The sequence below is a fragment of the Sapajus apella genome, unplaced genomic scaffold (genome assembly GCF_009761245.1).
Source record: "Sapajus apella isolate SASKATOON/1434 unplaced genomic scaffold, GSC_monkey_1.0 scaffold2, whole genome shotgun sequence".
Lineage (NCBI taxonomy): Eukaryota > Metazoa > Chordata > Mammalia > Primates > Cebidae > Sapajus > Sapajus apella.
Window position 1 is genome coordinate 7,844,446 of NW_022436942.1, and position 17,383 is coordinate 7,861,828.

The 17,383-nt window shown below is 34.1% G+C and overlaps 1 protein-coding gene across 1 annotated transcript in view; it reads right to left on the reverse strand.

Annotated features, from left to right (window-relative positions):
* The window catches only part of LOC116557974 (solute carrier organic anion transporter family member 1B1), a 122,589-nt gene that overhangs the window by 23,732 nt on the left and 81,474 nt on the right, over positions 1-17,383 (reverse strand). Inside the window, exons 9-12 of the mRNA XM_032287795.1 lie at positions 13,633-13,875; positions 10,185-10,349; positions 8,174-8,369; positions 5,844-6,009 (exon numbers count right to left, since the gene is read on the reverse strand). Coding sequence (XP_032143686.1) covers positions 5,844-6,009; positions 8,174-8,369; positions 10,185-10,349; positions 13,633-13,875 — 770 coding nt within the window. The remainder of the gene's footprint in view (positions 1-5,843; positions 6,010-8,173; positions 8,370-10,184; positions 10,350-13,632; positions 13,876-17,383) is intronic.

Sequence of the window (17,383 nt, forward strand, 5' to 3'; positions counted from 1 at the left end):
GAAAATGTAATTCACAATGAACATTTAGTTTATTCTTAATTTTAAAATTAAGAAAAAGAAGTTAGTGTCTAGAACTCTGTATATAATTTTCTTATCACTATAGATCCTCTTTAATAATTCTTTTCCATTTACTCTTAGTCTCTGCAGAAGACATACTCTCTTGGACACTCTCTTAGTTTCAGAGACATGCCCTGAAGAGGAATTATCCAAAGAATTTAGATAATATAGCAGTTTGGGAGGAATCAAAATTTAACTGGAGTCACCCATGAGAATGGCACTGAGTCCAGGAAAAGTAGAGGCAGATAGAGATAGCAAAATTTTAATTTAGCAGGCATAAACAAAATCCAAGAACATAATGACAGATGATATTATTACTAAGAGAGGTTAAACACAATGGAATGCCCCACTAGTATTTATAGCACAGAAGTGGAAAATGTAGGAACAAGTGATTTTAGATTTTTAATCAGCTGGACAGTTTATATAGATAGATGGTTTTAGTAAATTCCGTTCTAAATATAGGCTAAAGTTTAAGGGAAGTTCATCTTGAACTTATTAATGCTAAAGACCAATTACTGAAGGAAGAATTATAGAAGAATTTAAATCTATATGCCTATGGTTCTGCCAAACTTACATTTCTGTCTTTTTCACTAGGAATAATATAGAAGAATCTTTTATGGAACAAGGGTATTGGTCAATAAAACTGAGCTTTGGTACAAAGAACACTATTTTAAGAAGTGATAGTTCATTATCAAGGATTTAGTAAAAAATAAATAAATAATAAAAACTTTTCAGCGTCCCACAAATGGCATAGTCATTGCCAGTGTTATGAAGATTATGTCTTTGTGGTAGACAGAGTTCTATTTAGGGCTCTAATATTATGTCATTTTCAGGCATTCACTAGTGTGCAAAGAGGGATCATATATTAATTGGGTCATTCTTACTTTCCTGGAAACACAAAACCATCCAAGATTGAACAAAGAAGTAATTGAAACCCTGAATACCAATATAAAGTTCCAAATTTGAATCAATACTAAAGGAAATACCTATCAATAAAAGCACTGGAACAAAAGCATTCATAGTCAAATTCTACTGGAAATACAAAGAGGAACAAGTACCTACTGTATTGAAATTATTCTGAAAAATTAAGGAAGAAGAGCTCATTCTTAACTAACTTTTGTTGAAGCCAGAATCATCCTGATACCAAAATCTATCAAATACACAACAGCAACAGACCAACAGGCCAATATCCCTGGTGAACATAGATGCAAAATTTTTCAACAAAACACTAGCCAACAGAATCCAGCAGCACATCAAAAAGTTAATTCATCATAACTAAATAGACTTTATTTTTGAGACGTAAGGATGGTTTAGCATATACAAATCAATAAATGTTATTCACTACATAAATGGAATTTAGAATAAATGTATACGAGCATTTCAATAGATGCAGAAAAAGCTTTCAATAAAATCCAACATCTCTTTATGATAAAATTCATCAACAGACTGTACATTGAAGGAACATAGCTCAAAATAGTAAGAGCCATCTATGATAAAACTACAGCTAACATCATATATGATGGGCAAAAGCTGGAAGCATTCCCCTTAAGAACAGGAACAAGGCATGGATGCTCACTCTCACCACTCTTATTCAACATAGTACTGGAAATCCTAGACAGATCAATCAGGAAACAGAAAGAAATAAAACACAGACAAATAAGAAATGAAGCCATATTATCACTCTGCACTTATAATTCTATATCTGAAAAACCCTAAAGACTCTGCCAAAAGGCACCTTGAACTGACAACAGACTTTAATAAAGTTTCAGAATACAAATCAATGGAAAAAAATTAGTAGCATTTCTACATACCAATAACATTTAAACCCAAATCAAGAATGCAGTTCCATTTAGAATAACCACAATAAATTGAATACCTGGGAATACATTTAAACCAAGGAAGTGAAAGATCTCTACAAGGATTAATACAAAACCCTGATGAAAGAAATTATAGGTGACATAAACCAGTGGAAAAACCTTCTATTCTCATGGATTGGTAGAAAAAATATCATTGAAATGTTTATACTGCCCAAAGCAATCAACAGGTTCAATGGTATTCTTATCAAACAACCAGCATCATTTTTCATTGAATTAGAATAAAACTATTGTAAAATTCAATATGAAAAAAGAGACTGAATAGTCAAAGCAATCCTAAGCATAAAGAACAAAGTGGGAGGCATCAAATTACCTAACATCAAACTATAAACTATACTACAAGGCCGTAGTAACCAAACAGCATAGGACTAATTCAAAAACAGACACATAGATGAAAATAACAGAATAGAGAACTCACAAATAAAGGCACACAACTAAAACCATCTGATCTTCAAAGAAGTTAGCATAAATAAATAAATAAATGTCAATGGGGAAAGTACTCATTATTCAATAAATGGTGCTGGAATAACTGGCTAACTGTATATAGAGAAATTAAACTGGACCCCTTCTTTTCATATAAAAAATTTACTCAAAATGTATTACAGACTAATGTGTAAAACCTAAAACTATAAAAACCATTGAAAAAAACCTAGAAAATATTCTGGATATTGGCTTTGGCAAACAATTTGTGACCAAGTTCTCAGAAGCAATTGCAACAACAACAAAAAATTGACAGGTGAGATGTAATTAAACTAACGAGCTTCTGCACAGCAAAAGAAATAATCAACAGAGTGAAAAGACAACCTATGAAATGGGAGAAAACCTTTGCAAATCATGCTTTTAACACAGGACTAATACCTAGAATCTATAAGAAACTTGGACAATTCAACAAGCAAAAAGCAATAATAAAAAGTAGACAAAGGACATGAACTGACACTTCTCCAAAGAAGACATATAAGCAGCTAACAAACACATAAAATGTTTAACAACATTAATTGCCAGAAAAATGTAAAATCCCAAGGAGATACCATCTCACACTAGTCATAATGACACCAGTCAGAATGGCTATTATTAAAAGGTTAAAAAAAAAATGCTGGCAAGGCTGCCTCTGCAACGTAAGATAAGAGAATGCTTATCTTATGTTGGTAGAAATGTAAATTAGTTCAGTCACTGTGGAAAGTAGTTTTGAGGTTTCTCAAAGAACTTAAACAGAACTGCCATTCAACTCAGCAATCCCATTACTGGGTATATACCTAAAGAAAAATAAATTCTTCTACCAAAAACACATCTACTTATATGATCATCACAGCACTATTCACAATAGCAAAGACATGGACTCAACCTGGGTGCCCATCAACAGCGAATTGGATTTTAAAATGTGGGATAGTTTTTAAAATTTTTTAATTTTTTAAATTATACTTTAAGTTCTGGGATACGTGTGCAGAACATGCAGGCTTTTTACATAGGTATACACGTGGCATAGTGGTTTGCTGCACCCATCAACCGGTCATCTACATTAGGTATTTCTCCTAATGCGATCCCTTCCCTAGCCCCCCCACTCCACAACAGGCCCAGTGTGTGATGTTCCCTTCCCTATGTCCATGTGTTCTCATTGCTCAACTTCCACATATAAGTGAGAACATGTGGTGTTTGGCTTTCTGTTCCTGTGTTAGTTTGCTGAGAATAATGGCTTCCAGTTTCATCCATGTCCCTGCAAAGGACATGAACTCGTCCTTATTTATGTCTAAATAGTATTCCAGGTATATATGTGCCACATTTTCCTTATTCAGTCTGTCTTTGATGGGCATTTGGGTTGCTTTCAAGTCTTTGCTATTGTGAACAGTGCTGCAATAAACATAAGTGTGCATGTGTCTTTATAATAGAACGATTTATAATCCTTTGGGTATATACTCAGTAATGCAGTTGCTGGGTCAAATGGTATTTCTAGTTCTAGATCCTTGAGGAATTGCCACACTGTCTTCCACAATGGCTGAACTAATTTCCACTTCCACCAACAGTGTAAAAGTGTTTCTATTTCTTTATGTCCTCTTCAGCATCTGTTGTTTCCTGACTTTTTAATAATTGCCATTCTAACTGGTGTGAGATGGTATCTCATTGTGGTTTTGATTTCTCTAATGACCAGTGTTAATGAGCTTTTTAAAATATATTTGTTGGCTGCATAAATGTCTTCTTTTGAGAAGTGTCTGTTCATATAGTTTTCCCACTTTTTGATGGGGTTGTTTGTTTTTTGCTTGTAAATTTTTTTAAGTTCTTTGTAGATTCTGGATATTAGCCCTTTGTCAGATGACTAGATTGCAAAATTTTTCTCCCATTCTGTAGGTTGCCTGTTCACTCTGATGACAGTTTCTTTTGCTATGCCGAAGCTCTTTAGTTTAATAAGATCCAACTTGTCAATTTTGGCTTTTACTGCCATTGCTATACACACTGGAATACTACATGACCATAAAAATGAATGAAATAATGTCCTAAGGGACATTAAATGCAGCAACCTAAATGCAGCTGGAGGTTATTATCTTAAGTGAATCGACATAGGAACAGAAAATCAAATACCACGTTTTCTCACTTATAAGTAGAAGCTAATCACTAGGTATACACAAATATAAAGACAGGAAAAACACATACTACAGACTACTAGAGTGGAGAGAGAAAAAGAGGAGCAAGTACTAAAAAACTAATTATTAGGTATTATGCTTACTATCTGGGGGATGGGAAGGATTGTATCTTAAACTTCACTTCAGCTTGTCACAAAATTAACACACCTTCATTTGTAACCACCTTTACCTAAAATAAGTGTTGAATTATTTTTTGAAAATAAAAATAAATAGCAAAGGAAAAGGAAATAACTGCACAAGAGAGTCATTATTACCATGACGGAGATGTGGGCTTGTAAGTAGAGATTTTTGGGCCCTATTTGTGCAATTTTTTAAAAGTTGTGGCCTATCTTCAAAAAGCCCAGGATGATTTATTCTTTGAAGTTCTACATGCCCTTCCATATTACAATTGGTAGGTCCATGGGCAAGACTAGATAGAGAATGTTTAAAAATAAAACACAGAAGGGTGTGGCAGACAGCAATAATCCTAGGTGTTTCACTAATGTTGGTAATAAGAAAAGTTCCTAGGAAAACATCACAACTTTGTGAGATGTTGAGTGGATTGTAGGTACGGGAAACACCATAATCCATTCTCAATGATAGACATAAGAGATTAGAGAAAAACTATAGTTCACATGGAAAGAAAGGTTTTGCAAGAAGAAAGAAATGACATTTCTACGAGATATATTGACAATAGGTGAGCAGGATACTTACATTATCTTGGGTAGACGCGCCAGCTTTGGGGAAATCAACAAAGAAAATCAAGACTAGGGCAGTTAAGTGAGCATGAAGCCTTGATTAATTTCTTAGAAAGTAAAAATGGTACAGAGCCCAGGGCTAAAGAGATCAGATTATGTATATAACATTGCATATTGATTGCTGTCATAGTAAGACAGAAAGTGCTGACAATGGGTTAACTCAGGACATTTTCCTGAATTCTGAAGGATAAAGTAATTCCAACTTAATGAAAATTATAGGCTTCAGTCAAATAAGGTGCTTCGTAGATATCTTAAACGCATTCAAATTCTAAAAGGTCATCGTCTTATAATCTCAAAGGAAAAAAGTGGGGTGATGTCCAATTAGAATTCATGTAACAGAAAAACCTGATTGTGCCCTAAGCAGACTTTTATATAAAACTTTGTCTATACAACATCACAGCCATCAGAATAACAGATAATATTGGAAACTTTCTTTTTTATGTTTTTAATGGAGTCCTTAGTTACAGAATGATTTAATAAGAAATTGTTCAATCTAATTTGTGCTTTTGAATAAGGAAAGAAAAATAAAAACTAATACTCACTATAGGCTTTTTATTACCACTTGAAGATTTGCAACCTGCTAGACAAGGTGAGATATAAGTTATTCCATTGTTTCCACAGACTGGTTCCCATTGCCTTTCATCACAATTGCAGTCTGAGTTGCAATAAGAAACTGGTCCATCTATATGAGACGTCACTGAACTATTTCTGGAAATATACAATATACATATATCAAAAAGAGACAGAGAGAAGGAAAAGAGAAAGAAGGGGAGGAGAAGGAGGAAGAGAAAGAAGAAATAAAGTGGAAGTAGACAATAAGGGAAAAGAAAAGATAAAGAAATGATAAAGAACTTTTCTTTATATAAAGAAATTTGGTTTGATGACGATGAAATGGCAAAGTCTTTAAAAAATACTTATTTATTTTATGCTCTCCATCTTTGCCAAGACATGACTTGTGACCTAGAAAATGCAAAATGTAAAAATAAACCAAAGATGTTAAGTAAGACTTAGACAAGAAGTCTTTATAATTCTGTCATGAATTTTCATGTTAGATAAATTACGCCATTTTTTTCTGAGACTCAGTTTCTCTTCAATAAGGTGATGACATTACTTTTAGCTCATTGCAAAGTCTTGTGAGTCTACAAATGTTATTTAACTAGGTTGAATTTAAAAATCTACATTTTAATATTTAAGAAAAAAATTAGACATGCTTAAATCATATCTTAAAGTCAGATTGATGAATTAATAACATATCTTGGAGCCTTAAAAAATATCACTATACTGTCAAGAGAGTATGAGAATAAAAAGGCAAATAGTGTTTTGGTATTATTATAAAAATAGTTTCAAACTTGTGCACCCCTTGATAAAGTCTAAGGGTCCTCAAAGATATTCAGAACACATTCTGAGAACTCTGCAATAATTCATACTTTAAAAACTTATCCCAATCACAGGAATTTATAAGTGTTGAATCTATTAATTATATTATTTATCATTAAATTATTCCCATGAGAGAATGATGTATCCTACAAATATCCTTAATATTTACCTTTAAGGAAGGGTTTGACAAAATTTTATTAAATGAAACATATCCTCTTTTATTCTTGTTGCCATCTTTTGTATACTTGGTATAGTGACTAACCTTGCTGTCAAGAAACTGGCCTGCCCTTAAAACCAGGAATCCTTTTGAACTAAGGGTGTGACATAGGATCAGTCTAGAATTTAGAGTCATTGTGTGGCTTCAACATGGTACATTTTTTCCTCAGTCTTAAATAATAAGGGAGTGTATAATACAAGGATTGGATTGCATCATCTCTACGGTTTTTTTGCCTCTAAAATTCTGTGTTCTAGGACAATGTGTTTTAATTTACTACAGTAGGTGATGGTGGATAGGAAAGATCAATAACAGTTCAAAATTAGGAGTGTGCAGGGAAACCGTTTCAGATTAGCTAGGCAAGCCTCCAAAAATGGCATAATGTTTAGAGAAGAAAATGTGTGAAGATTTGACAAGTTAAAATTAACACCTCATGGGATCCAGACTGAAAGCTCAGAGCCAATAGTAAGCAGCACTAAAGAACATCGTTATTGAATTGTGATTTGAGCATCTCTGTTTGTTGCTTGAATGTGGACCTTTCTAAGCTTAAATTGTTGGCTATATTCAGGAGATTATTAGAAATCTGCATAGGATTCTTGTCCTTGATTTGAGGTGGAGACTGTCGTACTAAAAATACTTTGCTATACATGGAAATCATGGAAAAGTAAAGATTCTTCAATGTCTAATATGCAATTATATATAGAATATTTCTTAATGCTACTTCCAATGTAGACAATATCAGAAAAAAACAATATTCGCTTGCAAAAAAGAAAATTCAGCACAATATTAAAAGTGTTATTTTATAAAGATAGTTGTTAAACATCAAAATGAACTGTAGATAAAAGTTGTTTAGTCACTTTTGCGTAATGTCATTTATGTGACTCTTATGATCCATCCAAGTTTGGTGGTTAAGACTAAGAGTTTTGGACTTAAAAACCCCAAATTTGAGTTAGAATCTCAACATTGCTAGCTGTGTAATCCATGGATTTCTCTAAACCTTACTTTTCTCACTCATAAAGTAAGGAAAAAAGTACCCGTCTCTAATTGTGAGTACCACATAAATAATAGTTATTATTATTACAACCGATGTTGCTTTTCTTTAAGGGAGGAATAAAATAACTGTTTGAAATCTTAAATAGATATTTTGAGAATTTTAAAGTTGAAATTTCTCTTAACTAAAAGAGTTTAGTTAAAAATGTTTTCTGTCTTATATTACTTATACAGAGACTCTTAATTAGGTAGTTAACATATTATGCAATTGATATAGTGATCTATACAAACCCATCGTAGGTCATGGTTAGGCCGGCAACTGATTTATTTTCACAGAGCATGGAAAAATATAATAGGTGAAAGAATAATGACATTACAGCAGTAAAAAATGAGAATTTGGCAATTCCAACTGGGTTCAATTTGAATTTTTTGATGATATATCCTCCTAAAAACATTCCAGTTGCAAAAACAGGTAAGATTATGATTCCTAGAAATAAAAGAAAAAAAAAGTTGTAATCACAGTTTTTCTGATATGTCTTTATAGATGAAACACAGTGTATGTCAATCAAATTTATTTATTACTTGTTTTTAAATCTTTAAGTTCTGTAATACATGTGCAGAATATGCAGGTTTGTTTCATGCATTTACATGTGCTGTGGTGGTTTACTGCAGCTATCAACCTGTCATCTAGGTTTTAACCCCTGCATGCATTAGGTATTTGTCCTAATGCTCTCCCTCCTTTTCTCCCCTAGCCCCCAACAGGCCCCGGTGTATGATGTTTCCCCGTCTGTGTCTATGTGTTCTCATTGTTTGACTCCCATTTATGAGTGAGAACAAGCCATGTTGGGTTTTCTGTTCCTGTGTTAGTTTCCTGAGAATGATGGTTTACAGCTTCATCCGTGTCCCTGCCAAGGACATGAACTCATTTTTTTTATGGCTGCATACTATTCCATGGTATTACGTGCCAAATTTTCTTTATCCAGTCTATCACTGATGGGCATTTGGGTTGATTCCAAGTCTTTGCTATTGTAAATAGTGCTGCAATAAATATGTATGCATGTGTCTTTATAGTAGAATGTCAATCTTATTACTTTTTAAAAAGAAGAATGACAGAGCAGGATGGTGGTAGGGGGTCCATATAATTTGTTCCTGCCAATGATGACAGTTTGGTTTCCTCAATAGCAAAAGGCAGTGGCTAAGGATATTTGTTTGTTGGAGCAGATCATTTCAATGATGCAATTGTGTTTTTCTGGAAATCAACAACAAAACACCATCTTTCTGCCTATGGAACTTCAGTCCTATTATTGAAAGCCTTTTACGTCTCTCAAATAGAGTTCCAAGTTCCAACCCTCAATAACTCACTCTAAATCTGCCCAGAGCTTGACAATAGAATAATTAATATATCTTTATCATTTATTTAAAAACACATAGACCCTGAATTGACAAATAGGTCTACATACAGGATTAATAATGTTTAATACCTCCTATAATTTTTCCATATTATTGTCTAGTAAAAGTTATTAAAGATGAAATCCTCTCTAGGAAAAATCTCAGGCTAGGTTATTGGAAGTCAAAACAGTATCTTTTGATTTTAAACTTTTATCTTAGAATCAACAGAGAGGTAGTCTGGAAGCTTAGTCTAGTGCTTCAGTACATTCATTTTCTTTTTTACTTATGACCTACTTAAATACCACATGATAAGTTGTTTAATTCATCATATATTTATTGAATTCCTATAATGTGTCTTCAATACTAGAGTTATGGGAAGAATAATACAAGGAAACTTGCCTTTATAAGCACATCTAAATATGTCATTTAAAATAGATATTGCAGTAAAAAATATTCTGGAAAATATATTTATTTGGATTATGCATATTTTGATGTATTTAAATTAATACTCTTTTTGGAACTCTTAGTATCATATTTTTGTAAGTAGCTAAGTCTTGATTTCAAAGTCCATAAATTATAGAATTATAATGATTATAATTACAAAAGGGTTTGTCTCAGGATCTCAGCACTAAGTATTAAGACCCAATTATGCAGATATTACCTCTCAATTTTCCATTTACTTGCAACATTTTCTTTAGGAACTCATCTAAAATAAGATGTAACTTCAAATGCAGAGCAATAATGACATCACAGGTTTTATATGTTTGATAACATTTGAGAGATGATACAAGAAAATTATACTTATTTTGTATTGCTAAAATATGAAATCACCTTCACAATAAAATGTCACTTGGAATACAACTATTTAGTAGTATTTCACTTATCAAGCACACAAGTAAAATATATGTCTTACCCAACAAAATGTTAGCCTTAGATGCAGGCTGATCATACTGTTGCTCTACATATTTGAAGATAAAAGTAAAACTACCAATATAGCTGCTTACTTGTAACAATGTCAAAAGCACAAATATAACATAGAAGGGATTAGTAAGGATGCTTTTAAAAGACTGGAGAAAACCTATAAATTGCAAAAATAAAGAAAATATTAGAATGCAACTTAAATATACATTTACATCTGAAACTTGTGAACATAGGTCATGTAAGATTTAAAATTCTATAGCTGCATAACACAAAGAGTGAGGATAGCTGGCAATACTACAGGATATTCACAGTTTTAAAATATATCCTTTCAATATTTTCCATATGTATATTAATATTTGTTTAGTTTATTTTACCCTCGAATAGGGTCATACGTAAGTGTTGTTCCGTAACTTGCTTTCATCACTTAATATTTGATTATCCTGGGTACGCTACAATACTACTGCAAATGTATTAATTCACTTATTCGTTCTTCAACAAATGGTCGGTTTTCAACTAGGTACCAGACAATATGCTAATTGTTCAAGAAACAAAAGTGAAGGCCAGTCACGGTGGCTCATGCCTGTAATCCCAGCGCTCTGGGATGCCAAGGTGGGTGTATCATCTGAGGTCAGGAGTTTGAGACCAGCCTGGCCAATATGGTGAAACCCCATCTCTGCTAAAAATACAACAATAAACCAGGCATGGTGGTACACATATGTTATCCCAGCTACTTGGGAGGCTGAGGCAGGAGAATCACTTGAACCTGGGAGGAGAAGGTTGCAGTGAGCTGAGATCGTGCCACTGCACTCCAGCCTGGGTAACAGAGCAAGACTCCATCTCAGAAAAAAAAAAGAGAAAAAAAAAAAACCCCAAAGTGAATAAGACATACAATATTTCTTATTTATTAGTACTTAATAAGTATTATCTTAAAAATATAACTATTAAATGAAAATGTAAATTAAAGACAGCATAATCTGAAACCCACAGAAATATGAACATTGAGGTTCAAAATTCTTAAAGATCAATCTAGTATGAGGACTCAGACCTCTTGTTTCTCTAGTATACAGCTTTTCTACCATAACATACTTTCTCAGTACATTTGGCAATATTTTAAAACCTCTGTCTTAAGATACAAGGAAAGCAGCTGGGGGATGTTGTGTCCCAAGTATTGTAATAATAATACAACCACCTATGCCTATAAACAGATGTGGTAACAAACTTCTAGCTTCTGTTCATGGCAGAAATTATGTCATCTGGGTCTGTGATCACCAGGTCACCTAGCTGTAATCAGAGTTAAAAGTAGAAGGAACTACTTAGAAAAACAGTAGGAAGTATCAGAGTTCAGCAAGATAGAACCAGATATGGTTACTGAGAGATGGATGATACAGGCTTTGAAATATTTTTCTCTCTTTAGATCTCTAAATATTTTCATCACATATAGTCAGAACTAAGACATCCATCTAATGTCAGCTATGAAAGAGTTGGATCTGCTTAAAATAAGGAGGAAAGAAAGATATAGAAAAGACACAGAAGAGAAAAAAAAGAAGAGGTAAGAAAATGTATAGCGGGAACAAGCAACATTTAAAATTTTTAGACCAGAGTGCTACACTTCTTTCTGCAGGTCTCCAGTCATGAAGAACCATCCCTGATTTGTAAGTATTATATGTGAGTTGTGGCCTTTCCTCAACAGAAATGGAGTATATACATTCACAAAATCATTGCATTTTTGAAGATGAGAAATTCAATGTCATCCAGTGTGAACTTCCATACAATCATGATCTACTATAGATGGATAGATATATCATTAATAAGTGGATCAATAAACAACTCAAGCAGCATTAAACTGAGTGCCTCAGGAAGAAATTTGCTCTACTTTTGAACATTTCTCATTGTTTACACACTGTTTTTGTAATGAAGTGTAATCATCCTTTCATTCTAATCAGCTTTAATTCTATTAAAGAGCATATAGAATAAATTCAAATTTTTTTCTGACTATATATTCTTATTTTATCCATTCCTAATAGATACATACTTGAGATCCTCTTTATTAGGGTCACTACCCTACAAAAACTGTTCATAATATAGATTATGTCTACAACTGTCCTATTTTTTTATCTTCATTACCGTCTCTGTTCTTTTTGGATCACAGTAAACCCTGCTCCTTATAGGTTTGGACAGCCTAATTTTTTTAAAGATTTGATTTGGTAGAGTAGAAATATAACATACACAAAGAAAATTATTGGTATAGTACTTTTAGTGTAAATGTCAAATTTTAAAAATATGATTGTTTAACGCCTGATTCTTAGGAAAAAAACTTCTATTTGTTGTATATCCCAATTTCAATCGTAATAAATCACGGTAATTCTCTTGCCATGAACAATTTTGAGATACCAGTGTAGCTGAAAGTTAACAGTCCTCTGCTATGAACCAATATACAGAGTGCCAGAACATCATTGCTTTTAGGTTAGTGTGATAGAAAACAACAATAAAGTAATAAGTAAAAGAGCTGATAAAAGGAAGAATGTAGGCTACACCGGAGAATTTGTCATCTTAAAGAAAACTTGAAAAAGATGCCACGGGTTTAGGTGTTGCATTGCTTTGGCTTTTACTATTTCACCATTTCTCCCTAATCTGCAAACTTCTGTCAACACCTCACTGTTTCACATCTCTTGCTCTGGTTGCTGCCAACTCATTCTCTTTGTTTATTGACTCCCAGTGGTTCTCCATTAGTCCCCAGGGCTTATATTCAAAAGAAGAGGCACTATCAACTGCTGAGGCATCCTAATTTACATTACTTCCTCTAATTATCTTAAATACCACCATTGCATCCACTTTATTTTTAATATTTAGATTAGATAGATAGATAGATAGATATTACCAAACGAAATACACTCTAATTACCTAGGGAGAAACTCCTGACTTCCTTCTCCTTAATCTATGTCTACACCTGAGAATAGTTACTTTTAACTTCACCATAATACTTAAGGTACTGTATTGCTATTGTCTATATATTTATCAGTATCACCCACTAGGCTCCTGAAAAATAGAGGTACTGTTTTATTACCAGGGCATAGTATGGTTCCTGGTACCACCCGTTGAATAAATAAAGGAATGAAATATTATAATTCTTTGAACTCTCAGTTTAAACCATATAATATTAAAATTAATATATATTATTTAGATTATAAAAAATGGATGTTTGTAGCTTTTGGTTGGTTTCTCCCTGTTAAAAAGCACAAAGGTAACTCTTTCATTTATTATGTGTTCAAGACATATATGTTAACTTTAATAGGTGTTTTAGAAAAATAATATATCTAAATTTAGTGCAAAAGAAATCCAAGTCCAGATGAGTTGGGTATGCTTTATTATTTTGGAATATTCATTCCTCCTTTTCATTGAGATTAACAACTCCAAGTTGACAATGAATGTAAAATACTTACCAGTTACATTTTTGGTGATATTTTTTCCTTGATTAGTCAAATTAGCTGTTTGATTATTTTCATCACTTGTTTTCAGCACATGCAAAGATACTGAAGCTTTCCTTTCTTTTTGTGGTTTATTTGGAGTTTGGGGCAAGAAAAAAAATGGTATGGAAGAAATAATGGATAACAGTCCAGACACAAGGAAGCCAAGCCACCAAGCTCCAACCCAACGAGAGTCGTTAGGAGTTATCCTGATCGTGCCTAGAAGAATTAATTAGAAGAAGCCAGTCAAAATTATTTCGAAATACAATAAGTTGAGGAAATAATGATATGAAGAAAGTAAATTAAACTTTCTTAATTCCAAGACACTTTTTTTTTGTCATTTCTGGGACTAAGGATTAGTCTAATACTTGATGACATAATGCAACTGATATTGTCTAGGAATCAGCCATGATACTGTTGTCATTGCCTGAGCTTGTGTGCATTTGATGTCTTTTCTGATTACAAGACTTGACAATTTCTACCACTGGACATTTAAGCTTGCAGACCATTTAATAACTACCTGTGGAAGAAACGTGACTTCTCAATGTTTTCTGAAAATGTCTATAGCCACAATCTAATAAAGTCAAGAAAGGGTCAGCAATGAAATTTAAGCAGTTTGCAAGAAATCCAATAAAGGGCTTCCACCATGCCCAAAATCAGCATTTTCAACTCTCTTGACAGAGCAGAGGATAAGAAAATCCAGTGAAAATATGAGTCTAAAAGTAACCCAGAAGAGTTAGACTCTAGATATTAGGGATAATTTAATCATTTTATTTCAACCACATTTTTCTTTAAATCATGAACAAGAGTGCTACGTAAATGCTATATCTCAAGTGTAAGTGCACTATTTTAGCAGGTATAAAGTAAACAATCTAAGAAAGCCTATATGAATTACAAGAGAGATAACAGAATAGGAAGAACTGGACTATTTTTTCTTTTATGAATACACTGATTCAACAGTGATACACAAATCAATTCCATTTGTGAAAAGTCCAGAAACTAGTTCACAGGCCATTGTACCCCAGGAAAGTACAATATCAGCTATATTGACTTGTAAGAAAATTGGAGACACCTCTTTGCTGTTCCTCTCATTATAATACCATGTATTCAAGAACTGGAAGTTTGAAAGGGTATGTGAACACTTGCAATAGCTCTTCTCCCTGGCTCGACACAGACTGAATGCAAGAAAACCTCATCTCCAGCTTATCCCTATGGAGAGAAAGAGTGGACTGCACATCCAAAATTTTAACTTTTCAGGTACTACCCTTGCAACTGTCTTCTATATTACCCATCTTGAAGTGTTGACAGGACCAAGCAAATACTAGATCTCTGGAGGCTACAGAAAACAAAGATGGTAGTTTAAATAGTATATAAGCATTCCCACAGCTCCTGGCCCATAGCTTAGTGCAGAGTGACCAGGTTAAGAAAAAAATTAAAAACTTCTCTGTGGGGAAGGAAGTATTTCGACCACACACTTAACATTTCACCTTTTCTGTGTCTGACTCCAGCAGCTGGTCATTGTCTTGCCTATCTTGGGACTAGGCATATGCTTGCCTCCAAGAAGTGACAAAGAACAGAAAAATGGTAGATTAAATAACCACATGAGCACTTGCCACAGCTCCTCCTTGCTTCCAGATCTATGCAGAGTGAGGCAGTTAAAAAAAAAAAAAACAGAGAGAAATATTCAAAATTTTCTGGGAGTTAACCAAGTGACAAGCTTCTCTGTCCACTGTCTAAAAGTGCTCATGAGACTTTCCATACCCTAGATTCTGGAAGTTCCTAAGAAAAAAAGAGCAGCCATCTTGGATCTCTCTCCAGAGATCTCTCTCCAGAGATCTCTCTCCAGATCTCTCTGGAGAGAGATCCAAGATGGCTGATCACTAGCAGCTCGGGATTGTAGCTCCCACTGAAAGCACAGAGAACGAGAGGATGCCACACTTTCAGATCAATTTTTGCTGCTCGTGCACCAGGTGATTCCCAGCGGAGGGGCCCCACGGGTCACCAGCGCGACTCTTATGGCTGGCAAGTCGATTTTGCTGCTGCCTTGGTGCGGCGGTTCTTGGTGCAGAGTAAAAGCACCATCAATCTTAACGCCGCTGTTTTGGCTGGCACAATGGGTTGCTCAGATTTTAGTGCCGGGAATCAACAAGTTGGACGTCCATTCAGAAACCCAACTATAAAGACGGTAATTATAAAGACCACAGATGGATAAATCTATAATGAAGGGAAGAAACCAGCCTAAAAAGGCTGAGAATACCCAAAATCAGAACGCCTCTCCCTCTACAGGGGATCACAGGTCCTCATCAGCAACAGAACAAGGGCTGATGGAGAAAGACTGTGTTCCATTATCAGAAGCAGGCTTTAAAAACTGGATGATAAGAAACTTCTGGGAATTAAAAGAACTTGTTCTAACCCAATGCAAAGAAACTAAGAACTTCGAAGAAAGGCTTGACGAAATGTTAACAACAATGCACAATTTAGAGAGGAATATAAGTGAATTAATGGAGTTGAAAAACACAACACGAGAACTTCGTGAAGTATGCACAAGTTTTAACAGCCGAATTGATCAAGCAGAAGAAAGGATATCAGAGGTCGAAGACCAACTTAATGAAATAAAATGTGAAGACAAGATTAGAGAAAAAAGGATAAAAAGAAATTAGCAAAGTCTCCAAGAAATATGGAACTATGTGAAAAGACCTAATCTACGTTTGATAGGTGTACCTGAATGTGACGAAGAGAATGAATCCAAGCTGGAAAATATGCTTCAGGATATTATTCAGGAAAACTTTCCCAACCTAGCAAGGCAGGACAATATTCAACTCCAGGTAATACAGAGAACACCACAAAGATATTCCTCAAGAAGACCAACCTCAAGGCACATAATCGCCAGATTCATCAGGGTTGAAATGAAGGAGAAAATACTGAGGGCAGCCAGAGAGAAAGGTCAGGTTACCCATAAAGGGAAGCCTATCAGACTCACAGCAGATCTCTCAGCAGAAACCCTACAAGCCAGAAGAGAGTGGGGGCCAATATTCAACATCCTTAAAGAAAAGAACTTTCAACCCAGAATTTTACATCCAGCCAAACTAAGTTTCATAAGCGAAGGAAAAATAAAATCTTTTGTGAATAAGCAAGCACTCAGAGATTTCATCACCACCAGGCCTGCTTTACAAGAGCTTCTGAAAAAACCACCACAAATAGAAAGAACAACCAGTATCAGCCTTTCCAAAAAATACCAAAAAATAAAGAACATCAACATAATTAAGAACTTGTATCAACTAATGGGCAAAACAGCCAGCTAACATTAAACGGGAATATCAAACTTACATATATTATTATTAATTCAACTAAATCCCCCAATCCAAAGTCACAGACAGGCAAAAAAAGCCAAGACCCATTGGTATGCTACATCCAGACCCATCTCACATGCAAGGATACACGAAGACTCAAAACAAAGGGATGGAGAAAAATTTACCAACCAAATGGAGAGCAAAAATAATAAATAAATAGAAAGCAGGAGTTGCAATTTTTGCTGATAAAATAGACTATAAAGCAACAAAGATCAAAAGAAGCAAAGAAGGATATTACATAATGATAAAAGAATCAATGTAACAAGAAGAGCTAAAGATCCTAAATATATACGCACCCAATACAGGAATACCCAGATATATAAGACTTATAAAAAGACTTAGTCTCCCACTATTATTGTGTGGGAGTCTAAGTCTTT